The sequence below is a fragment of the Macaca nemestrina genome, chromosome 5 (assembly GCF_043159975.1).
Source record: "Macaca nemestrina isolate mMacNem1 chromosome 5, mMacNem.hap1, whole genome shotgun sequence".
Classification (NCBI taxonomy): Eukaryota; Metazoa; Chordata; class Mammalia; order Primates; family Cercopithecidae; genus Macaca; species Macaca nemestrina.
Window position 1 is genome coordinate 116,595,175 of NC_092129.1, and position 26,358 is coordinate 116,621,532.

The window sequence follows — 26,358 nt, forward strand, 5'->3', positions numbered from 1 at the left end:
TGGGTTTATTAAAGCTATTAAAGCTCAAGGACACTGAAATGAATATGGAAGCAAATGAAAAATGTGTATGCTGAAATATGGGGCCCTTGCTACCTAGAAACATTAATGGCAAATACATCCTCATGCCAAATATTCATTCTAATTTGAACTGCCACCTTGGCACTGCCAGAAATAACCATAGCAATGATGGCCTGGATTTCTGGCAGAAGTATCACATTATAGCTCTCACTGTCTCACTGACAAGTCATGTCTCTGACATGAACTCAGTTTGATTGTCCATGCATGATTTCTTCTTGTTCATAGACTCAAGTAGATCACCCAGCCTTTAAAATAAAGAAGATTCCATTGATAAGAATGCCAGCTTCACAGTGAACACTGGAGAGTTTATAACCCAACAATATTCTGGGGCAACAACTTAGGTGTGGTTTTAGTTTTCATATGTACTAAAGATTTCCTCTTATTTATTTACTTGTATGAGTATTTATTTGTAGCACTGATGCCTATAATGAGTTGCCACTTGCTTAGAAGTTTTCATGCTTATAAATCTATTGGTCTATTTCATTTGGCTATTTTTTTTATGTTTAGTGACATTAGGGTTTATCCGATTGCCTTTTTCTTTCTTTTCTAATTTAAGACCCCTGCTTTTTAAAGAAATCGACTTCTGTCAAAAACTGAACTTATAACTGAGTTTTCAAAATGTGTAATAATGAGAAAATTCTAACCTGTGGATTTTCTATTTAAATAAAGATATATTCTGATTGACAATATCTACATATCTATAGAATTCAGGTGACTGTCAAATATTATATGCATCTTTTGCAATAAAGATAAGAGCATGATAATGTTTCCTTGCATTCATATTAATATCACACAACATTTCTGGAAGCTGCATATGAATCCCCATCCTGAGAGGACCACTAATCTAACTGCACAAAAAATATGCTCTCCTGAGTAGCTTATTTCAAAAGACCCCTTTCCTTGTATACATTTTAAATGCAAGAGAATTAGTCTTTGCAGTCCTTTAATTGTTGATATTAGAGAAAAAGTGATGCTATAAAATAAAGCACATTCATCGTATTTCAGATATTTGAGAAAAATGAAGATGGAAAGCCACCTGTATGTCTGGAGTACCTGCTATATCCCAAGAACTCTCCTAGACCACTTAAATACTTGGAATATGTCAAGTCTGATAGCATATTTCTCCAAGTTGGATCTAGAGAAATGCATATTTAGATCTCAGTTGTATCACTTTTAAGTTGTGTGGTCTGAAGTGTAAAATCTAATCTCCTTTTAGTCCCAGTTTCAGTAATCAGACTTACCTTGCAGGGTAATTTTGAAGATTTAAAAAAGGATATAAAACACTTATCACTGGGCCACACAGATAAAAGCCACTTAAGAAATGGCAGCCATTATTATCTTTCTTAATCCTCACAATAACTCTGGGAGGTAAAGCCATTATCTCCACTTTACTGATTAGAAAACTTAAGCTCAAGGAGGCTAAGTAAGTTTCCCAAGCTCACACAAGTGGTGAACAAGCTGGAATTCTTTCTGAATTCCACATCAATTCTCTTTGCTTGCTGCTATCTTAGATGTATCTCATAGATCCAGGGAGCACTCTTCTTTAGACTATTCAGGTGTGTAATTATGTCTTGTTAAAATGGAAAATGAGACAAAACAATCCAGGATGGGCTAGGTACTCTCCGTAGTGAGCCCATAAACTCTACAGATATTGACCACCCTGCAGCTATTCCATAGTACTGCAATTATATTTTTCATGGCTGGTCTTCATATTTTGTCTCTGAACAGTTCCTGGGCAATGACTTATTTGTCTGTATATCACTGGCACCTAGCACAGCATTTGGCATTCAGCAGGTGCTCAATAAAAGTATACTGAATACCTTAAATGAACAAGACAGCACAGGCATATAGGCCACGGAAGGTGAGTGCAATATGGAAGGCCATTATAAATGTCGTCTTCTCTTCTAAAAGAGGTCTTCCCAATGGAAGAATGGCTCATTTACTGGCCCCAGACAAGAGCTTTGCCTCCTCATTCTGATTTTATTGTGTTCCTTTCTTTTCAATACAAATGGCTTATAAACGGGCTTAGAACAAACTGTTTACAAATTTTCACTTTTAATTCATAAGTGTGAATCACAGAGTTGAAGCTTAAGTCTAAATTATTTATCAGAGAGGTAGTTATGGTATACAGATTTTAGAAGCTGAAATAAATTGTTAGAGAAAGTTGGAGAATCTCCTAGCCATTAACTTTATAGTATGAGGTCTGGAAATCATGGGCTCATGGGAATTATAAACCAGTTTCCATGAATTATGTTTTCCAGCCTTAGAACTTTATACACCTACAATGCCATTGCCCATATCTGCTAAGATGAACCTGTGGTTCTTCTTCTTTACTGGTTTGCATGAGTCCTGCAAGGGGTGGAAAATTGTGACAACTTCCTCCCCATCGTAAGGGTCATGGCCAACGTTTCTAACCTCTACCACAAAAGACAAGGGTGGGTTAGAGAATTTCTTTATGGCTGGCTTCTAGATAAAAAGGTATGGGAAGGTTAGAGTAGTATTTTTAAATTTTTTTGACTTGTTTTGGGGAAAAGAAGTTCTCCTTACTATGATCCGATTTGGTGAAGAGGATTCTGGTATCTATGACTTACTTTGGAGGAGAATAAGGGGCCAGTGACAGGAGGGAAAGAGAAGATCAGAGAGATCCTGGTTCTGAGGTTGCTTCTGAGGCCTTTCAATGTTCTTAGTTCAAAGCACTCAGTATGCCAAATCACCATACTCTGGGGTATCATTTTCTGAGCCCTGTATTCCTCTCTCCAGAGTAGGTTGTTGAATATTAGCCTAAAGTGAATGTCAAAACTCATATTAAGGAAACAATGCACACTAGGGTTTTAGCTTAGTTCCTAAAGCAGTGTTGTGAAAGGGGGATGATTTCCTTGGCTGGAGTCTCAATGTTTCCCTCACATGGAACTATGGAACTTGTAGACCCATTTTCAGTGTCTATGTTTCTTTTCTTTTCTCTCTCTTTTTTTTTTTTTTTTTTTTTGAGATGGAGTTTCACTCTGTCGCCCAGGCTGGAGTGCAGTGGCATGATCTTGGCTCACTGCAAGCTCTGCTTCCTGGGTTCACGCCATTCTCCTGCCTCAGCCTCCCGAGTAGTTGGGACTACAGGTGCCCGCCAGCACGCCCGGCTAATTTTTTGTATTTTTAGTAGAGACGGTGTTTCACTGTGTTAGCCAGAATGGTCTCGATCTCCTGACCTCGTGATCTGCCCGCCTCGGCCTCTCAAAGTGCTGGGATTACAGGCGTGAGTCACTGCACCCGGCCTCAGCGTCTATGTTTCAAATATGTTTCTGTTTGAATAAATAGGATGCCAGAGTTTAAAACAAACGAGATAAAGTGTCTGAAAACAGCAAAAATTAGTTGCATATTTTTTTATTTTATATTTTTATATATAAATAAATATATATTTATATATATATATAAATAAAGATGGCTATTGTCTAGGACTAAATTGCTCAAACTTTTCCTCTAAAAGTACCCAGATTGCCTAATGGAGTGCCCTTACTGCTGGGGCTCAGGGACAGAGCAGGAAGAAGTCTGCTATGAACAAGACATTTCTTTGAAATTTTATACCTTACACTTAGAAATTAAAATATATTTTGATTTTTATGTCACAATTTAGCTGTGTTTATAGTGATATTGAATTAATATAAATGATATCTTTCTTGGCTATCATCACCCAAATCTCCTTGTAAAAAATCAAGCCCCCATGAAAATGGGGATTTGTGATTACCCCGTGTCTGTGTCTTCTTTTGCCCTCTGTCCACAATCACTGTCTCCCAGTTTGAGAAGTATGAAAATAGTGGAGGTATGGAGCTCATTAAAAACTCAAAGAAACATCCTAAAATGTTTTTAAAAGGCTACATAGGCCAGGGACAGTAGATCATGCTTATAATCCCAGTATTTTGGGAGTCTGAGGCAAGGGAATCACATGAGCCCTGGAGTTTGAGACTGGCCTGGGCAACATGGTAAGACCCATCTCTAAAAAAAAACAAAACAAAACATAAATTAGCCAAGCATGGTGGCACATGCGTGTGGTCCCAGCTATTAGGAGGCTGACGTGAGAGGATTCCTTGAACCCAGGAGGCAGAGGTTGCAACGAGCCAAGATTGCACCACTGCACTGCAGTGTGAATAACAAAGCCAGCCTCTGTCTAAAAAAAAAAAAAAAAAAAAAAAAAAAGCTATATACTTTTCATGGAAAACTGTGAAAATTTTTATCTCTGCATTTTTGGAAGTGAAGATTAAAAAACCATATCTATATGACAAGTATATGGATACCAGTTTTTTGTTGTTGTTGCTTGTTTGTTTTTACTTTTTTTTGAGATTGAGTCTCACTTTGTTGTCCAGGCTGAAGTACAGTGGCATGATCTTGGTTCACTGCAACCTCCATCTCCTGGGTTCAATTGATTCTCCTGCCTCAGCCTCCCAAGTAGCTGGGATTACAGGCATGCACCACCGTGCCCAGCTAATTTTTGTATTTTCAGTAGAGACCCGGTTTCATGGATACTTCTCTATCCATATATTTTTAACATAGAATGGATACTGTTATCTATTAGTGTTTCAGAATGAATGTCTGCAATTGTGGTTCTGGAAATTCTTAGAGCCCAAATCTCGACACAAGACAGACAATTAGAACAACTTACCTAATTGTCTGTTTTAACATCATATTAGGAACCTTTATTCTAAAATATTAAAATGGAACTCACCCTGACTAGATGTCTTCTTGATTTCCCTAGTTCTGTTACTGGTACTAGCAGACACCCAGGCTCAGAACTGGAGAGGATTCTTTTCTCTGCTCCCTCACCCTTTCACCTTATGCTCAGTTAAGGACCAAATTCCACAGATTCTGCCTCTGCAGAGTCTTCTCATTGCTTTCTCTTCCTACCACCTCCAGGAAGTGGACTTTCATTACCTACCACATTAGCCAATCCTAATTGGTACTTCTGCTTCTCCTTTCACCCTGCTATACAATCTATCCTCCCTGTTACTGACATACTCATCTTTTTACAACCCAGAGTATAGCAAATCATTCTGCACTGAAACAGCAACAAGAAGCAAACAAAATATAATAGAAAAAGCTTAGCAGCTTTTAGTAGCAAATTAAATAAAAATCCCTCCTGGAGTATAAAGCATGGTTTCTAAATTACTCACTTTAGTCTCTTCTTCCATAGACCCCTGTTTAGGTAAATTTTGACTTACTTGTTGTTTCTTAAGAATACCACAGATTAGCCAACCCACATGCCTTTTCCTCCTCCTAGAATTTCTACCTGCCATTTTTCTATCTCCTTGAGTTATATCTAATGTGGATATCTTTGAAATTCAGTGTGGCTATCTTTGAAATGTCTCTTCCATTGTCCATTTTTTATGCTAGTCTCTGCCTTAATTCAGGTACAGTGTCCAATAACATTTTGTTAAAGCAAACCGGATGGAAAAGTAATTCAATTTTTTCACCATTTAAAAAAATAATTCCTGAATGCTTATTAGGTACTAGGACTTCCGGAGCTGGGCATACAAATTCAATAAGGCATTTGGTTACAGAACACAAGAATATCACTACAGTATTTTCTGTATATTTTCCAGAAAGCAAGAATCCAGAAATGCAATGCTGTTCTAGAGACTGTCTACATGAAAGGGCTATTCCCCTGGTATGACATTAACTAGCCACAAGAGTTTTAGGGATATATGAGTTGGCAGAATATTATCATAGTGTGTAGACTCTGGGGAGTGTGTTAGGCTTAAAGCCTGAAGCAAAGATGCTTTCAGAAGTCCAAGAGGCAGTCTGTCAGTGGCAAAATGTTTAAGCTGGCCATTGTATGATAAAGCTTGCAGGGGGAGCAGGAGGGTCAGAGAGCTTGATAAAAATTTAATTAATCTAGCCTGAATTAAGAGGGGGACAAGCTGGACTTTCCCTCAAGAACCACCCACAAAATATAAATAGGTTGTATTACAATTCATTAGCATTTATATCTGGCAATAAGTTTTCTAAACACAATCCATGAAATATCGGCCACATAACTGCTATAGCACATAAAACTAAGGGAAATAGCTCTAAACAATTTGTAGGGTAAAAGTAATGTCTCAAAGTTCCCACCCGCCCCCACCGAATTTTGATACCTATAGTAAACGTAGTGATTACAGCAATTCAAGAGCTAAAGACATGTCTGGGGTTCTCGTGTTGCAATTTCTCTTCTTTATCAGGAAATGTTTTATTAACAACATGGTTTTATGGGTGGAATACTAAGCATAGAAATAAATATAAGCTTAAGGAATATGCTACCAGTTGCCATAGAGAATAGATGAAAAAAGAACAGTTTTTCCAATGCTCCAAGTGACACAGTATGATTAGATTTCTTTTCAGTGTTTGTGATTACATAACTTAGGTTGGTTGAATTAAGGCTTAATTTTAGATCTAGTTTTTTCTTTTACTATATTTTGCCACTGATGCCTAGGTGGGTTAATTCCTTCCTCCTCTCTTTTATACTAACATAACAATTTATTGCTTTTAGACAAGGATATATACTGTCCGATTCTCTATTTCTGGCTACCTGAAGAATTAATATTAAAAAGCCATAAAATATCTGTTCTTGAAAGGCACTAAATAATCTAAAGGCAAAGATTGCTGAATATTGTCTATTCAAATTTATATTCTTGATACTTTTATGCTAAAAACTTTGGATGCAATAAAATATATATTCAGTGCTAAGTTACTACGATGAGGCTGCATCAGTATTAAAACTTTCTATTTAATCGTAGATAAAAGATTCCTTATCATTACTTTGTATCTTGTAGTCTGAAATGTTACTGAAAAGAACCAGTTATCCTTGGACTCCATTCAGGGTAAAACCATTGTTGACCATTGCAGTAAATAAAAACAAGTCTTAGTTTTGACACATCATGTACATTGTAGAGCTACAAAATTCATCTAAATAAATGAAATGACTGAACTTGGAGTAGTTAGCATGTCCTGGGAAGCTTCTGTAATTTTAGGAGTATCAATTAAGAGTATTGAGTTCTATGTATGTATCACAAGGGTACAAATATACTGAAGAAATATGTAATGTATCCAATTATGTTAGCAGACTATGAATCATATTCAATTATCAACATACATAAGTACATTTTATATGATGCTTAAACATCATTAATTTTCTGTTTAGCATAACCTCCTCAGATGGTATGATTTCAGTAATTTGCAGTAACAGTATTATAGCATCAATATAAATTCAATGTAAATTGGAAAATGAAAATTTTCATCTTGTTTGTATCTGTGAAAAGGCATTTACTAAACACAGGAGCACATTGAATCAATAGCTTCTATTGAGAAAAAAAGTATCTGAATGTACTGCAGAGAACCTAAATAGCAGGAATCAGAAGATGAAACAAGTAATTTTCAGAGAAAGCCTAGCTAACCAGCCTAAGCATGTTCACAGGATCTCTTCAGGTAGTCACTGAAGTAAAACCAAGAAAATTGCTTTAAATATAAAAATCAGGAAGTTGACATTCCCCCTCCCTACAAACAACCAACCAGGTTCAGCTCCTAACATGAATTGTTCACTTATCTTAGTATGTATAAAACAGATTCCTCACTTGTCCAGAAAATCTGTTTAGCATATACTTAAAGTAATTCAAACTTTAAAAATTTCATGCTCTACAAGATAAATTTTAATTAAAATGTTTGACTTATTTAATTAAATTAGTACATAATATCATTACATGGCTGCATAAAGTCCTAATCTTTAAGTAATTATATATCAATTTTGAATTCAAGTAATTAAAATTCTAAAATAATTCATATAAACTTACCTCAAAGTCAAGGTCTGAATATCGTGATTTTCTTCTCTGTAAGATATATTTTTAAAAAGAAGGAAAAAAAACCAATAAAGTTATGTTTAGTCACTCAAACAAAATGAAAAATCATCATTTTCATTAAAGATAATCCTGCTTGTTTTATACATATTTCCTTCACATAAGGAAAAATGTAAAATATTATGTAATTTTCATGAATCATGAAAAATTTTATGATTTTGAAATATTCTGTTCACAATTTTCTATTTTTACTTTGAACTTCTTTTAAAATTGAAGAATATAAAAATACAGAATATTTCTCATTTTGACCTCTTAACCCAAATTTTTAGTAAGGAGAAATTGTTCCTATGAAAACTCAGACAGACATTTCAATCTTGAAAGAGACTTTAGGCTTACTACAGCAAAACTACAGACAAACAGGATTAAAAGTTGTATAGGAAAAATTGTCTAGTTACCTTGACATCTTCAACCAACGTCTAGTTTTCATTTCTACCAAATTCTACCCAATCCTCTAAGTCCCAAAGTTCTTCATAAGTCTCACCCACATATTTCTTGTAATTTGATAGTCCTCCATGACAGAAAAGTCCTTCTCATTGCTAGTCCTGAGGAACTAATGTATTTGTTCTAGTTCAGCAAAACAAACTATTCCACACCCCAGTAAAATGTCGATTTACATGTAAATGTCTCACAGTGTTTCTCTATGGCTCCATCTTTGTTACACAGTTTCTGAAATCTAGTTATAGATAAAATGCATTAATAAAATAATGAAGACTGATACAACCAGAAAACAGGATTAAAATGAAATTAATACAATTCATGTGATATGATTTTCATGATATTAGTATAAAGTATTCTTAGCAAACTTTTAGTATAGATTTTTAAAATTTTGAATTTTTTGATGACAGAGGGAATGAAACAGGGAGAATTAACAAACAAAGTATGCAATATTCAGGTAGTTGGAAAAATATATAAACCTTTGGGCAAAATTTTGTTTCATTTTTCCCGTGCTCCCATCCCAAAACCTACAAACTTCGATAATTTAATAGGAAACCATACCCAAGATAGGTAGGAGACTCTAGTCTGCATTTTAACTGTTGAACATTAGGAGAGACAGAAAAGAAGCATTAATGTAGTTTCTTGAAAACTATGATTAAATTTCTGCAGCTACAGTTAAAATTGTCACGACAAAATCAGAACCTCACTGTATACCTAATCCCCAAACCATGTTTCAGTAGACAAAAGGGGACATGCCAAAAGAAAGGTTTCATGTTTTAAGTGAAAATTTCCTGAAATAATTTTATTTCAGTGAAGCTGTTTAAGACTGAAAATGCAGTCTTCAAGCACAATCAAGGAGAGGGCTAAAAGGAGACTGCTTTATTAAATGAAAACTCAGCATGTTGATCTCACTTTCTTCTTGTCTCCAACAGCATCTCAGCCTTGCCGTGGTGACATCCAGGAAGGAGAAAAGTATCTGTGAAAGCACTGAGCCCAGTCCTCTTTTGCAGTCTCCCCACCACTATTGTTATCTAACTGTGTTGTGTGAAAACCAGGCTCCAGTGTACTGCGCCACACTTTGCTGCAATATGCTAGACTAAATGTCAGTGCTTTCATTCTGCTCTTGTATACCTTGCTTTCTTGGCACTGTGACTAAGCAGGACATTTTTGTCAGTATACATTAAGCAAGATTCTCTCTTAATACAGCAAAATTTAAGGCTGGAAACAGTTCTAAGCAATAATTATAAAACATGAGTCACGAGCTTTGCATTTTATTTGAAACTTAAATAGTGAAATCTTATGAAAAAGATTTAGAAGCAAGAGCAAAAGACAGGAACCTAGAAGATCACCAGAGATAGATTCTGTTTCTGAGAGCAGGTATGTCAATGTGAAATAGGGAAGGAAAATGGATACACTCATATAAGTAGACTCTCTCCTATTTAATTTTATTAAAATTAAATTCTAATATAAGGCGTAGTATAACTGGCAGTCTTGAAGGATTAGACTAAGGAATGAACAAATCAAACAAACAAATTTTAATCAAAAGAACCTAAAGATGGTGGTGGGATTTGGAGTGGATGCAAAATAAAGCAGTAGAGCCTTAAAAATTGGAGAGTGGGAAAAAAATGACAGATTTTTACAGTCCAAATGAGTTAAAAATGTGTGTAATGTGATTCAGGTTTCCATAATACTGACCAAGTGTTTCAACCTTTTGTTGTTTATATAGCACTTCCACATTTGCACATGCTACCCACCCGTGGGATGGTCGGATACAATATTATTTATTTTCCTTATTTTATGAATAAGAAAAATTGAAGGTCAGTGGAGTTAAAATTACTTGCCCACTTCACCTGGGTGGTAAGCAAATGAGTTGGGCTCCAAACTCAGGACTTCTGACTCCAAGCCCAGCATTTTATTTACTATCTCTTGCTGTCTTCTCAGTAATATAAGAGTGCTATGTTACAACAAAAATGCCTGTGATGTTTTGCTAATTGTTACCAAACTCAGCAAAAATAACAATAGATGACCCAGTCAGTCCAAGTCTGACTTTCTAAGCATAAAGCAAGGTCAAGCAGATTAACTTTTCCTTGTCAATTGCATTTTGAAGGAGAGAAAAAAAAAAAAACCTAGCAATTTGATATTTACATATTTGAGAAAATATCTGTGTTGAGTAAAATAACTTAGAAACTAATATGCAATCATTTATAAGCAATGATATAATAACAAACAGTAGGAGACTTCTCCACCTCCAGACATGACTCTCTCCTTTTTTTTTTTTTTTTTTTTGAAATAGTCTTGCTCTGTCACCTAGGCCGGGGTTCAGTGGCACGATCACAGCTCACTGCAGCCTCAACATTCAGGGCTCAAGTGATCTCTCCACCTCAGCCCTCCTAGTAGCTGGGACTATAAACATGTGCCACAACACCTGGCTAAGTTTTTCAATTTTTGTAGAGATAAGATTTTGTCTTGTTGCCTAGAATGATCTTGAACTCCTGGGCTCAAGCGATCCACCTGCCTTGGTCTCTCAAAGTGCTGAGATTACAGGCGTGAGCCCCATTCCAGCCTTAGTGTATCTAAAAGGGGCATGAGGCATTGGGAAATTGATGGTGTAAAGAAAGAATAAGAACATTCAATTCTGTTCGGTTTTGGTCTGTTTCCACCTTTGGTATACAAACAGCGTATTGGAAAGTCTTTCAAAGTGTTGAAGTTTATTGAAACCCTGACTTGCATGTTTATTCAAATGTCTTTCTGAGCTCTCTAAAATATTAATTCCAGAGAAGAAAGTGGTTAGAAATAATGGTTACGTATGTTTTAAATTAAGAACCAACTGAGAAAAGTGGTCAAGTCATAACAATTTTTCTGATAATCTGATAACTTTTAAAAATTCTACATGTAAATTTAATATAAGCCATGTGATATTGAATTATTTTATGAAGATACAAATCCCTCTGTACCTATATTCCAATTTTCCAAATAAACTAATGTAAATAATCCTTTTTCTCACAGTAGGTAATGGAATCCTTCTATGCTGTTTCCTCTTCCTAATTTCTATGCTGTTTCCTCTTCTTAATTTCTCACTTAGAACTCATCCCAACTTGTATTCTATTCTCAATATTCCATTAAAATTCTTCTTGCTGACTGTCTCTGATGAGCTCCATCTGGTCAAATTCCAAGGTCAATTTTCTGTCCATCTTACTGGACACTCAGAAGCTTTTGAAAGTTAATCATTTCCTCATTAAAACACTCATCAACTCTCAGTCTTTTTATTTTTCCTCCTCTTACTTGCTGCAGCTTATGCTGAAGTCCCCTTTGTTGGCACTCTCACATCCCTGCCTTCTAAATGTTGAGTTCCTGGGCTCTCTTCTTTCTCTTATTCTCTTCTGGATACCATAATTCACTCCCATGATTTAGCATACCATCTTTTAAGTTGCAGACATCCTTTATTCCTCCTGCCTTTCCCATGATAGAAAATGCTGGATTTCTAGTCGGTCAAGCCAGAGACTTAGGAGTCATCCTTCCTTCCTTTCTGTCCCTCGTCTTCCACATTCAATCCACCAGCATGTGCCATCTGTTCTATCTCTGAAATACATCTTGTTCTGCCCACTGTTTTCTATCTCCACTTTCACCTCCATGGTCAAAGAAACCGTTATCTCTTGTCTGGATTACTTCAGTAGCTTTCTGACTGTCATCCAACTTTCTGTTCTGTCTCCTCTCCTAAAACCTCTGGCTTCTAATCCTTTACTTTCTAAACAACCAAAGTTATGGATGAATGGATAGATGGATAGATGAATGCACGGAAAAATCATTGTGACAATCTTTTGCTTAACAGTCCTCATTTGCTTCCATTGCTTTACAAGACTCTGCAAAGTCTGGTCTCTCCTTTCCATTTTAACTTCATCTTAAGGAGTTCAACATTAGCTTCACAGGTATTCTGATCTTATGAGAATATGCCAAAACTCTTTTCTACCTCAGGATCACTGCACTTACAGTTTCTTTTGCCTGAAAAGTTCCCTCAGCTCCTTGCAAGCCACATTACTTCTCAATTTTATTTCTTACAGTAAATGACACTTTCAAATGCTTCCCAGACCACCTTATCTAAAGAAGTCTCTCCCTTTCATTCCAGAGTTATTACCCAGTACTGCACACTATTTCATTCATTGCTTTAATGGTTAATTGTCTGTCTCTTCCATAGGGTGTATTCTCCACAGGGGCAATATCCATTTCTATCTTGATTACATTGATATCCACAGCATCTAGCAGAGGGTATGGCACAATAGGAAACATTCACAAAATTATTGGCAAATGATTAAAGGAGCTGCACGATAACAGCCAAAAGTATTCAAAAGAATGTGACTTTCTATTTTTGTTTTGTTGTTGTTGCTTTTCTTGGGCATACTCTGAAAGAATTTGTTTAAGCAAGTAGACTAAACACACAACGAAAACCATTATGAGTAGGTCAACTGACAGCTAAGAGAATCAAGACAATTTGCAGGAAGGCAGGCCTATCACTAATAGAAAGGAGAAATTCTTTACGATGATTTAAAAGTGAGAAAATGTACAACAGTATGAAGGTACTCAAAGGAATACTTAGTGAATGTATGCATAGAGGCATTTCTCCACATCTAAGTCTTGTCGAATGATGAATAATTTCTTAAAGGGAATACTTCATTGTTTTTGTCACTGCAAATTAAGCTGGACAAGACACTAGAAGATTCATGGCAAGTAATAAATTCCACTGACTAATGAATGCCAATATGACTGCCATTAAAATTTCTATTATAAAGTGAGCAATAAACCTACTTGTAAGGAGAAAGCTCTGGTAGCAAATCCATTAAAAATAGCGGTGGCAATGATATCTGAGAATAATTTTTTTAAATGACTTCTATTCAAGCTAATTTTGTTTGTATGCCTGCAAGAGAGACAAAATTCTGTAATCCAGGAGTAAAAGCAAAACAGTAAAAAATGGCAAGTCTTCCTTTCATCAGACTTACATGAGAAAAAAATATTAAAAAAAGTTGTTTCTGCACATGGTCAATTTTATAATGGTTTCTGTTAGTGACAGAGTGCCCTAGTTCCTAAGCGAGGCCATAACATTTTGTCTAATATTCTGAATATTGATTTAACTCAGCATTCAAGCTTCTTTGCAGAAATTCAGGGCATAACGGTAATGACATAATAATAACATAATCTTACATCTAAAGTGCTTCTTACAATTTCAAAGGTTTTTCATGTACATTATCTAATTTGATCCTCACAACAGCTGTAAGGGAGGCACCTGTAATGTGATATTATTGCTAAAATATTTTTCCTTTAAAAACCATTATGCTGAGAACTCTATCATTCATGTCCAGAGAAAAACTGATGTATAAAAATTTAGCCTAGAATGGTGTCTCTTTCTGGCCATTACAAATTGAGACACACTTATTTGGTTTCCAACATAGAGGTAAGCTTATACACAAATAGACAAGCTAGAGCAACAAAACCTTCTATTTTGGATAACAGTTTTGTAATGTAGTATCTAACTCTTATCAGTTATTAAGTTTTTTATTGGTAAGAAAAATTAAGGCAAGAAAAACAGAAACCACTTAAAGTGTTTACATTTCAGCAAGATGGTCTACAAAAATTTAAATGATAGAAGAACTGAGACAGCACATAGGGGACCATGCGGTAACCCAGGGATTAGCAGAAGAGGTCAGTATACCTCCTAGGCTGGACAGATAAAAGGAGAGGGCACAGTGACTTAAGCCCATGGGTTGCAGCACCTGGCATATACTGGAAGCACTGTGGGAACTACACCAGACATACAAGGTGCTCCCAAAAGCATACAGAGTAAGGGAGAAAGAGCCCAGGTTTCCCTCTTTTCCTCAACCTCTACTCTCTCACCAGTGCGTTCTGTTGACAGAACCCAGCCAAAAGCCAGTGACTCAAGAACTTGAATTAACCTTGAAAGATACAAGGAAAAGAGTGAAGAATGGACCATGTGCTTAACATGTTCAAGATGTGCACATAAATTGGAAAGACTCTTGAGTGAAAAACCACTTACTATTTAAATCTAACGTCTACAACTTGCTAAAGTAAATGCCACAGCTTCAATGATTCAGAACAAATACTGACCTGTCTCCATACAATGTTACAACTATAATTTTTCAGGAAATAAATAAATAGAACAATCTAAGGTTTAAATTAGATTTCATAGTCCTCAAGTGCTTGAGAACCATGATACCTCTTTTGTCCCCTCTTGCTCAAAAGCAAAATCTTGGTGTGTTTTTTGTTGTTGCTGTTGCTTTGCTCTATGTATACGTCATGTATTCATCACATTTTGTTCATTAATTGAAGGTAAATGACTAAAGTGCTGATGACAATATCATTCTTCTTAACCTTAAGCAAAGCAGTTACAGGATATTTAGGGCTGGAGCCATTGTTGTGAAAAATCTTATTATATTAGTATTGCAATTATTCCATAATTGTGGCAGCTCTATATCTAAAGTTTTCAGAATTGCTTAACAAGTTCATTTGGGAATGACTACAGTTAGAAAGAGAACATATCAGCAGAAGGAAAGAAACAAGGTACTATTAGGCTCAGAGAAAATCTAGATATGTTTTTAATGCCAAGAAACTTCATGAATTTATTAAACTTTTTATACCCACTAATTGGGGGTTAGCTGAACAAACTCCCATGAAGGCTGGAAGCTTTTGTGCTGCCACTGACTTCAGGGTTGGGGAGCCTCCTTCTTTCTTTGTTGCTTCTTGCTTATTTGAACAAATACTTCCACCCACTCACCCACTCGAGTCTTTTTTGGCTTTCTTTTTTCCTCCCTCAACTTTGTTTTCCCTCTTTTGCACTTTCTATCACATTCTATTCTACTATATTAGTATTGCAATTATTCCCATAATTATGGCCACTCTGTATCTAAAGTTTTCAGAATTGCTTAACAAGTTCATTTGGGAATGACTACAGTTAGAAAGAGAACATATCTCTCCATGTTATGGGAATATTATTTTTTATTTTTTTATTATTAATTCCCACATTTTCTGTTTTACCCTCTTCTGTTTCTTCCTTCAGCACTTTCCATGCTGGCAGTTTGTGAAAACGGATTCCTCTGGAGGTAAAATGTGAGCATCTTTATATTATATCCTTGAAAGAATCCTGAGGACCTTGGCCATTCTCTGCTGTGCCAGCTGCCCAGGCTGGATGTTCCCTATGGCTTTACTCTTCCTTCTTACTTAGAGGGAGAAAAGACTTAAATTGTTCTATTGCTTAGGCCTCATGTGATCCACATGATTTACCATTTTCACCTTAACATTATCTTCTAAGACTCAAGACACCTCCTGACTACTGTTGATCCCACTCTCTATGTAGATACTCAGGTCATTTTTCTGCTTTTTCTTTATTATTGTCAGAACACCATCTCCCTCACCAGTTGACCCAGCATATACAGTCTAGCAGAGCTGATAATTCTACTTGACAATGCATCATGCTGCTCAAGAAGAAAGCCAGATCAAAAACTTTATCTTCATGAACACAGCCCCATTTCCAGAATGTGTTAATTATACACAATTAAAGGACAAGGGCTTTACCCATTTCATGTCTTTATTCATCATAAGACCAAATGCCTGTCAAGGATTAGAAAGAACTTTAAAGTTACCTTCATGCTAATATTCAGGCTCATTACTGTCTCTTCCAGATGGTATAAAATTGATCAGGACAGAAAGATTCTATTCCTAGATTTGCTATGAACTTACTCTATAACCTTGAACAAATGACTCTACTTTGAGGATTATAACAACTTATCCATTGCATGGAGGTGTTGTGAAGATTAATTCCTGTTTTTAAAATGATTTGAGGATCTGCTAATGAAAGATGCTATATAAATGCTAATTTTTATTATTCATTCCCACATCTATATATTCTCTTTCTGCTATCTCATAAAATCATCACCCTAAGCAATTACTATTAAATTCATTTAAAGAATGAAAACGAAGAACCAAATTTTCATTCTGAATTCTGAATTTCCTTCCTTTTCAAGATGTAAGTCTTGTGATCTCTAAGTCGTTTAAATGCAGATCTTTTGGCTGAATCACAGTTATATATAATACACTTAATAATAAGGATACGGAAATTTGGAAAAATTACAAACTGAGCAAAGAAGTTCTTGGAAATACAGTCTATTGTTCAAGCACAGATAACCTGTACAATATCAATCCAGCAAAGTTTTCAGGCTTTTAGATGTAAAACATTTTTGTAACAACCAAAATATTTTCATGGCCGGGCACAGTGGCTCAAGCCTGTAATCCCAGCACTTTGGGAGGCCGAGACGGGCAGATCACGAGGTCAGGAGATCAAGACCATCCTGGCTAACACAGTGAAACTCCGTCTCTACTAAAAATACAAAAAAAAAACTTAGCCGGGCGAGGTGGCAGGCGCCTGTAGTCCCAGCTACTCGGGAGGCTGAGGCAGGAGAATGGCGTAAACCCGGGAGGCGGAGCTTGCGGTGAGCTGAGATCCGGCCACTGCACTCCAGCCTGGGTGACAGAGCGAGACTCCGTCTCAAAAAAAAAAAAAAAAAAAAAAAACAAACCCAAAATATTTTCATGCAATTCCATTCAAACCCCTTTAACACATTTAAAAGAGCCATACTATACAGAAAACTTCCACATAGTCATTATGATTACTTATAATGTTACGTTATTATATGCATACTTACTGAAAATCCTTTTAAAAACTTTTGTGATTTTTGCATAAATATTTTGTAGTTTGTCCTTATGTGGTCATTATTACAAACCTGGTAGTCTCTGGGATATGCAAGTTACAAATAAGGAAACTGCAGCTATTCTGCTAATTCAGGGGGATGAAATATTTTTGTTCAGAAGGGAGCTCCAGTCACCCTGGAGTTGAACTTGGCTTCATTACCCCTATCTATGCCTTTGGCTCTGAAGAATGATTCTGACCTAGAAGCCTTACTCAGTTTGAGGTTGATCCAGAACTTGGGGACTTATCTTAGATTTTATTCACATTACCGTTTATTGTCTAGAATTTTCTCAATCCAGCTGGGAAAACCCTGAAAATTACCCTATTCATCACATTTTTTAAGCCTCTCAGAACACCTTTTCATTTTGACCTAGTGGAAGGCATGGCTTTGGGGAGAAGCATGAAAAAATTGCCTCTGGGAACTTTTGGACACTTGAACATACAATTATCAGCATAACTCTGATGGAAAGGGCAGGCAACTAATTATAGTGCCTTTGTGTAGATGGTGTTTTATGTAATAATCTATTATACTAAAACAATTGGCAATACATATAAAAGTATGCATGTAGTATCATATAGGAATATATGTATCAACTGCAGGTTTACAGCTATTTTTCACTGTATAAGCGGGAAAGCTGTGACGAGCTTACTGTTTACTTTTGGTGGCCTTATGAAAGCAAAAAGGCCATGTTGTTGGGCCTCAGAATCCTGACTGTTAGTATGCTCAGATTATATTCTTCCTGACAATTCACAGTCTAAGACAAAAAATTTTAATGGTCATTATTCTGTAAGTTAAGAGCAAAATATTTACTCTGAATAATACTGATCTACTGTGATAATAATTAGTTTTTCATCAGTATAATGGTAAAACATTTAGAGAAATATTCCAATTTTATAATTTTTAACAGTTACTGTTACACAGAAAGTATAGATCTCAGTTTCAGTTTGTAATGCCATGTAGACACTATGCACCAAAAGGGCCTGTGGTACCTGAGAAACATCAGAAGAATCCTCTGCTTTTTATTTATTTTATTTTATTTTTTATGAGTGCCTAACTTAGTTCCCATCATGACAGAATTATGACTGATTAGTATCTTTTTAAATATAATAGTTTCTTTTTTAAATATTATCTTGAATAAGGGGATTATAATGCACTACTGAGAAAACCCTGAATTGCGACTGAATCTCAATAGCCAGAAATTTTCATGATACCTAACTGCAAAAGCTGATGTGAATCTTCTCTTCCAACACCAGTGTCACATCAATCAATCAACCAATCAATCAATATCTCTATCTATATCTATTCATATTTCAACTATCAAGGAAAAATTTAATCTTCTGTGGCTCACCTCTAAAGAACTCATTGATATCGTTGATCCTGTTTCACTTCTTGATAGTCCTGCATTATCATCCAACTCAGAGGCCATGAAATTCTTCACAGCTGTGCGAGGTTCAAAGGGCAAACTCTGCATATGTTCCTGGGGTGCGAGATGTTGCTCTAAGTTCATATTGAACTGGTCCATTACAGGAGGATTCATATTGAATTCAGGGTTTACTTTGTAGTGCAATAGCCTTTCATGCGGCAAGGTTTCCATGCCAATATTCATTTTGCTTTCTTCTTTCATTGAAGGCTGGTTATTTACAGAACTTCTGGGCATCACAATATAGTCACTTTCCATCATTCTTTCTTGAGGGTGGACTATGTCCATGTCAGCCCCTCTCAAATTATCATCTGTACATAAGTACACAGTTCTCCGCAATTCACTATTTTCTTTTTTCAAACATGGATTGCTAAGCTCATTCATACTCATGGGCATGTGCAGACCTGTGGGTTGCTGGATGATGACTTTGGAAATGACATTTCCAGGCAATGTTGAATAGCTTAGTCCTTCAGGGTTTGTTCCCTTTTCTTCTTCATCATCATTTAGAGAAATCCTAGAGAGCGTTCCTGTTATTGTGGCTGCTCGGCAAGGACCAATATCCTTATGAAGAACTGTGAGTAGGAATGTAAAAGTTGAAGAAAGAGAGTTAATGTGTGTTTATTTTTCATTATTATATTATGCTGTCTCTCTTTCTACTAAACAATTTTCTTGTTATGACATATATATTATTTGATAGATATGTTATTTAAAAATATACATATCAATTTGTTTGTACATGGTCCAGAGATTACTCAATCACTCTCTACTGATTCTGTTATGCTCTCAGAGATCTCAGATAGCCCATAGCTAAAGCATATCTGAAAGCTGATTAATGGGCTTTCAAAAATCTTAGTACCCTGTCCTTAAACAACTCCAAATAACTTTCCAGGGAAATAGGAGATTACCAGAGAAGTTTTCTCCATCAATCTGCTCCAAAGGATTTTTGTAAAATTATGAATATTTTCATACAAATTTGATTTTTTTCTTAATGGCTTTCCCTCTAAACTGTTCTAGAAGTTATGCTCATCAAAATGCTTCTTGAAGGGATAATTAATGGGAACTTCATCCTACTGGATCAGAAATCCCTCCAAAAATTATGCATATTGAAAATTAATGAGGATTTTTTCATTGAAGTCCATATGGTCAAGGTGGATACAATATTCAAAAGTACTTATCATATTCAGTTTTATATAGAAGAAAGAAAATTTAAAAATTAATCTATATGTTGGGATGCCCCTGTGAGAATATTAAAACTGCCAACTGAGTTTAAGAAAAAAAACTTTATGAACCTCCAAAATCTTTGTTCCACTTTAAGCCTAAAAATAATGATTTAGGAGAAAAAAATTTATGATAACTTGTAGTATGAAAATGAACAAAACAAAAATGCAAACCAAACCAAACAAAAGCAATCAACAAAAGAGTAAATAATTCTTTATTAAAATATATTTGGGGTTTTTTCCCCCTCTTTTTGCCTCTGTATAAAAAGAAAGCCATATTTTGGGGATAATAGGGCAGAATAACACAAAGCATGCTTAGTTATGAACAATTGTCAGTTTTGAGGATACAAATGAATAAAATTCTGAAGACTTGTTATTGTAACTTTGGAATTGAAAGCATACAGAATAGCACTGTGTGAAGTTGGTTCAACATGCACATCTGGTGCTAACCTACCTACAAAGTAGAGCAATCATCATTTAAAATTTCATTAGGTATAGATGACTGTAAAAATCTGGTTTATTGTCTCCTCATAAAAAGTTTCAGATATACTGATTTTTTTCTATTATTATCCAGTTTTCAAATAGAATCATAATTATTATGCATTAAAGCAGAGGTAGAAAAACAGATTATAAATGTCTTTCCTTGTTACATAGAAACAAGATTTTAAAATTATTTCAAAACATGATTCAGTCATGTAATATCTGTTATCTTGAAAGATATTGTATCTAGTTATTGTATTATTGTCTCTTTATCTTAGGCAGTAAAAATCATGTTAAATTTACATCTTTTTTAAAATTAATAATCTGGTTGTGCCTTTTTGTGTATTTAACTGTTATACATCATAAAAAGTAGAAAAATTCAGTTTTAAAAAGTTATTTCCAAACCCTTAAAAATAATAGATCAATAATGAATTCTAATTTCCAGGAGTAATGATACATGACAATACTAAGGGGCAAAGTATGCTAAATTTAATGATATTGTAATGATTTAATGATACTGTAAATAAATACTTTAAAAAAACTCCAAATTCAGTGAGGGACACTTTTAACCCTTAATTGTATATAGAAATAATTCCAAAATTTATAGCAGTAAAATTTAAACATGAGTTATGGGAACTTATCTTATTTCATTAAAATATATAAATAACTTTAAACTTTTATTTAAAAACTATAAAGGAAGTATTGGCACTGTGTATTGACTTTATAATTTAAATTTGTACAAGATACATTAAGCTTTGTACAAATTTAATATGATTTATAGTTATAGCCAACGCATTTTAATCAAGTTATATAGCTGTGTTTGCTGAAAATTTATATTATATATATACACACATAATATGTAAATAAAGATAATTCTTCTTACGCAGTAGTGGCTGCTCTGTATGAGAGAAATGCCTGCCTCTTAGAGTTACTTAAAATGTATATCCAAGTTTTGAATATACAGCATAAACAAACCGTACCGCCTACACATGAAAGCATGATGTTAAAGTGATGGGACTTTCAAGAGAAATTAATCAAGTAGTGAAACACAAACTCCAAACAAAATATAAAGCAACTGAATATTTGGCATGATCAGATAGAAACGCTGCCATGTAGGGAAGTGAATTTCACCTCATTATAAAGAAAGATTATTCAGAGTTCATGAATATGCTTCAACATAGACAGACATCTCTAGATAAACTGAGAAGAAAGCTCCTAATGGACTCGACCAAAAAGGGCACCAATAACAGATGAAAACAGAAAATGAAAACATTAGAAAAATTATTTGCTAATAAAATAATGGTACTGGCCTGTATTAGGGATGCTAAATCCCAGCATACAATGAGGCCCAGAAAAATCTGTAACTTAATGAAGGAGAACAAGATAAATACTGCAGAGATGAGATCATAGCTTAAGGAGGATGGTTTAATACAGTGGTACTCAAATTTTAGCATGCATCAAAATTATCTGGATGGCTTATAACTAGTTCCTATACCCCAACCTCCAGTTTCAGACCCTGGGTTAGGGCCTCAAAATGTGCATTGCTAATAAGTTCTCAGGTGATGCTAACACTGATGGTCTAGGGACCACTCTTTGACAACCACTGGTTTAATGTTACAGCTGTTAAAGGAGAGACAAAACCATCTGCTCTTACATTGCTTCTCTTTCAAGGAGAAGTGTAATGAGTACACCAAATGAGGCTGAAAAAAACAACACTGAAGGTGGAAGATTAGGAATTAAATGAATACTTACTCATTGCAAATAAATTTAAGCTTTTAAACCCGGAGAATCACATTCCATCTTGGAACATGGATGTGGAAATTGGCACTGTGGCTAGTGATTTTTGAGAAATTATGGCAGGTGGATGGAGCAAAGTGACAATATTGTATCAATTATCCAAAAAAGGAAAATGATCAATTCTGGAAACCAAGCACTAGTGAGACTGCGTCCTGGCAATATTTTGTTAGATTTTCAACAGGAAATGGTGATTTCTAATGCCCAGCTCTGGTCCACTATGGGTTGCCAAAGCATGACAGTTACCTTACTGCTCTGCTATGACCATACTCTACATAGAGTATTTAGATTAAATCCAGGAATGAGAATATGAGATTAGTCTCTCGTATTCTTATGATCATGACAAGATCTGAGATTCTGCACAGATGTTTAATGGTTTTGAGTTGAATCTGAAAACTCCATGTAGAGGAAGTCTGCTGGCAGATAGGGGGTGCCTTACTGAATATATCAGGTTTCTCTGCTAGGTTTCATGACATTCAACTCTTTTAACTACAGTTTGAATGAAGACTTAGAAGGTATTCTTATCAAACTTTTAATCACCAAACAATGGAAATGGATAGTATGCTAACCTGAAATTAGTAAAATAATAGCAAATAGACATAAATGCAAAGGCCAAATTTCTTTTTCAAGGAAAACATACCAAAAACAAAACCTTTACATAATAGACTGGGGAAGCCCTGACAACTCCTACAAAAAGTCTTAGGAGTTTCAGGTAAGTTGACACTAGTACTGAAATAGAAATCATACACAAATGTATATAACATTAATACAAATAAAGAGCCCACTGTGATAAATGCTGGGTGAACATGTATATATTTGGGCACCATAATTTAAAATTATTGATAAATTGGAGGCTACCTTGGGTGTTGTGCCTCAGAGAATGCTACAAGAAATGAATGATGAAATAAGACTTGTTTAATCTGAAGAAAAAAATACTTGGATTGGGCTAAATGATAATTGCTTTAAGGCAGTTGGATATTTAGATGAAGTAGATACCCACTGTTGTTTTAAAAGGCAACAGCAAGATCAACAAATAAAAGGTAAAATGAGGCATATTCTGTTCCTACGTAGGACCATATTCCAACAATTGGAACTATCCCTCAAAACTGAACATACAGTTTCCTTTAAAACTATTGAGCCATGTACTCTGGTGAGAATTTAGCCACAGCCTGGGAAATTATGGCATACAAGCCGTCTAAACAGGACGTGCTGCAGAGTTTCTCTTGATTCTTTGTAAAATTAAAACCACAACAATCTTAACACACATACAGACAACGCAATTTCATCTTTACAATAACCCATATTCCATACATGATAAAATAGAGGCACAGAGAGGTTAAATTGACTGGCCTTACATCCAACAACTATTACTTGGTGGAATGGAAATCTTATGTCTCCATGTGAAAGTTTTTCTGCTGTCATGGTGTTTCCAATGAACCATTCTTAGTTTTTCTCTCATTCTCTTGTTCGTTCTCTCTCTCTCTCTCTCTCTCCCCCCCTCTCCCCCCGCCTTCTTCCTCCACAAACACACTTCTGTTACTACAATCCTTCCATTTTAAAGATTCTGTTTATTCATACACATAAATATGGAGACAAAAGTGACTCCATCTTGAATGCTAATCCACCATTTTGACTTCTGAATAACCCTAGCCCTATGAATGCCTCCTGATTCTTACTTTATTTACTGTACTTAATGTAAGAACATGTACTCATTACAAATTCTGCCTTTAGATCAAAGCAACCTTGATGTTATTGTACAAATTATAGGCTATGAGGCTCATAGCACTCTTGCTTATTCTGGAGGGTTGCCTTTAATTGTCTATACAGCATGTATCCCCTTTCCCTATGGTATATAAACCCTGTGTCTGAAGAGTAACTGTGCGGGGATCTATCTGTCTTGCTGCTGCCCAAGACTACCCTCTTGTCTGTAAGTTCCCTAATATCCTCCCTTTAACCAACAACTGAATTTTTCTGCCTCGTTCTTTGGTTTCTCAGCTCCATTGGCATTTAGGGGCTGCTTTACATATACAGCCCTTTCACAGAACCATATGTAATGTGTAAACCACAGTATTTTCTTTAAAATTAAAATCTATAGAAATGATTTAACATCCCTACTGATTAGATTTTCCAAATCCAAATATGCTTACCTGATCGACAAGCAATGTCTACATCCTTTTCAAAGTCTGTCTGTAACAGGAAATAAGAAGACATAGAACCATCATTTAATGAAGACCTCAAGTGTCTTTTACTAATCAGATTATCTGAAGTTTACAGATATCTAAGTTGGCAGCACAAGTTTATTGTTTTGTGCATAGGAAGTTTCTCTAGGTATAATTAGATTGTTTTCAACAGTGTTTCCTAGAGCCCAAATGTTAAATAAAATCAAAGGAAACATAGCATACAATTTTAATAAGACAATACAATACCCAGTGTCATCTTCAGTCTGGAAACTGGTAATCATGTATTAGAAGGATAGAATTTTAAGGCAATTCTCTAGCCATAATAAAGACATCAGAATGTGAATTATGATGAATATACTTAAATAATTATGTTTGTTATTGGTATTTTTAAACATTCAATTTGAACATATTACTTGTAATGTAACATCTTATAATCCACTTTGTCAAACTAGGTTAAACTACGCTCAAACTAGACTCTTCTAATGATTCAAATGTGGCAAAAAGCTTCCAGGTTTAGGACTTAAAATTGAAGATTAAACCATACTCATCTGTTCGAGAACCTTCTGGGGTTTAGTTGTGACCTCATATTTTCCTAAAATTTTATTTTAAACAAATCAATTAATTTTTGAAATGATAAAATTTCATTATCTTAATCAGTGTCTTCCAATCAAATGCCTTTCCCTATTAATATTTTAAATCAGAGATTTTGGTTATCTATTTGTTTTTAGTAAGGAGTTGATTATTCTTTGCAAAGTCTTAGTTACTAATGTATCATCTAGCTTATTATTGTTGCCTAGTTCAAAAAAGCTAATAAATCGAATATACTGTAAAAACAAAACTTTCCTATTTAATTCCTGCTTTAAATGACACAGTTTAAATATCATCTTATTTCTAAAATACATCAAAGTGGTTATACCTAATAGCCAGAGCTCCCGTACAATAACTGATCTTTCACTAAAAGGGTGGCTACTTCTTACGCTTTAGGACAGTGTTTCTCATCTTAGGCTGCATACTGGAATCATCAATACCTAGGTCCCACTCCCAAGATTTTGATTTTATTTGGTCTGTGGCGTGGCTCCCCTGATGATTCCAATGTTTCACTAAGGGCAAGAACCACTGCTTTAAGACTAGAAGTGCAGGTTCATAGTGTTCTGATCTGTAAAAGACATCCACATGCTCCTACGCACAAATCATTAGCCCTAATTCTATGCAAGGAGGAACATACTCCGCAGTGTTGCATAGGACTCCCACACTCAACACCCCAGGGAACCAACAACACGTCCTGGACTCTGAAGCCATCTGGAGATAACCCTTATGTGGGACCAGAGTTCGCAGTCTATTAATGAACTGAAGCCAAAGTCAATCAAAGTGAGATTTTTACACTATTTTACTAACAAGGATTTCTTCTATTCCCTTGAGAAATCATGACTTAATTAACAAGCAGTGGAAAAATAAAAACTCACCATGATTTGAGCATGTCCATTAGGAAAAGAACTTGAAGAGTCTGCATTGATAGGATCTTGACAGTTTCTCAATCGGCATCTAAATGCATCCTGAACCTGTGGGGAGGGGGAACACATTACTTTTCTTCTCTCTTAGTAATGACAAGATATTGTCTATATTGGCAATCAACTCTGAGGCAGTGGTTATCATTGATTTTACAATCGTATACCGATTTTGTTTACTTCCTTGTTAAAAGAAATTATTATTATTGTTGTTGTTGTTATTACTATTATTTTTTGAGATGGAGTTTCACTCTTGTTGCCCAGGCTGGAGTGCAATGGTGCAATCTTGGCTTACTGCAACCTCCGCCTCCCGGGTTCAAGCGATTTTCCTGCCTCAGCCTCTCAAGTAGCTGGGATTACAGGCATGTGCCACCACTCCCGGCTAATCTTGTATTTTTAGTAGAGATGGGGTTTCTCCATGTTGGTCAGGCTGGTCTCAAACTCCCGACCTCAGGTGATCTGCCCACCTTGGCCCCCAAAGTGCTGGGATTACAGGCGTGAGCCACCGTGCCCTGCCTTGTTTACTTTTTAATACAAATGCTGGTGTACCTGGACTTTTGCTGTATGGCAAGGAAATTTATCACTTACCATAACCTATAGAGGGAAGTGCTGGGAACTCCTTAGCCAT

At 35.5% G+C, this 26,358-nt stretch overlaps 1 protein-coding gene across 4 annotated transcripts in view; it reads right to left on the reverse strand.

The window, feature by feature from the left end:
* LOC105479493 (adhesion G protein-coupled receptor B3) overlaps window positions 1-26,358 on the reverse strand; it is a 735,858-nt gene that overhangs the window by 9,534 nt on the left and 699,966 nt on the right. For all 4 annotated transcript variants that reach the window (XM_071095963.1, XM_011737487.3, XM_071095965.1 and 1 more), the window contains 4 exons: window positions 25,689-25,784; window positions 24,193-24,232; window positions 18,483-19,126; window positions 7,887-7,922 (listed from right to left, as the gene is read on the reverse strand). In XM_071095963.1, coding sequence (XP_070952064.1) covers window positions 7,887-7,922; window positions 18,483-19,126; window positions 24,193-24,232; window positions 25,689-25,784 — 816 coding nt within the window. The remainder of the gene's footprint in view (window positions 1-7,886; window positions 7,923-18,482; window positions 19,127-24,192; window positions 24,233-25,688; window positions 25,785-26,358) is intronic.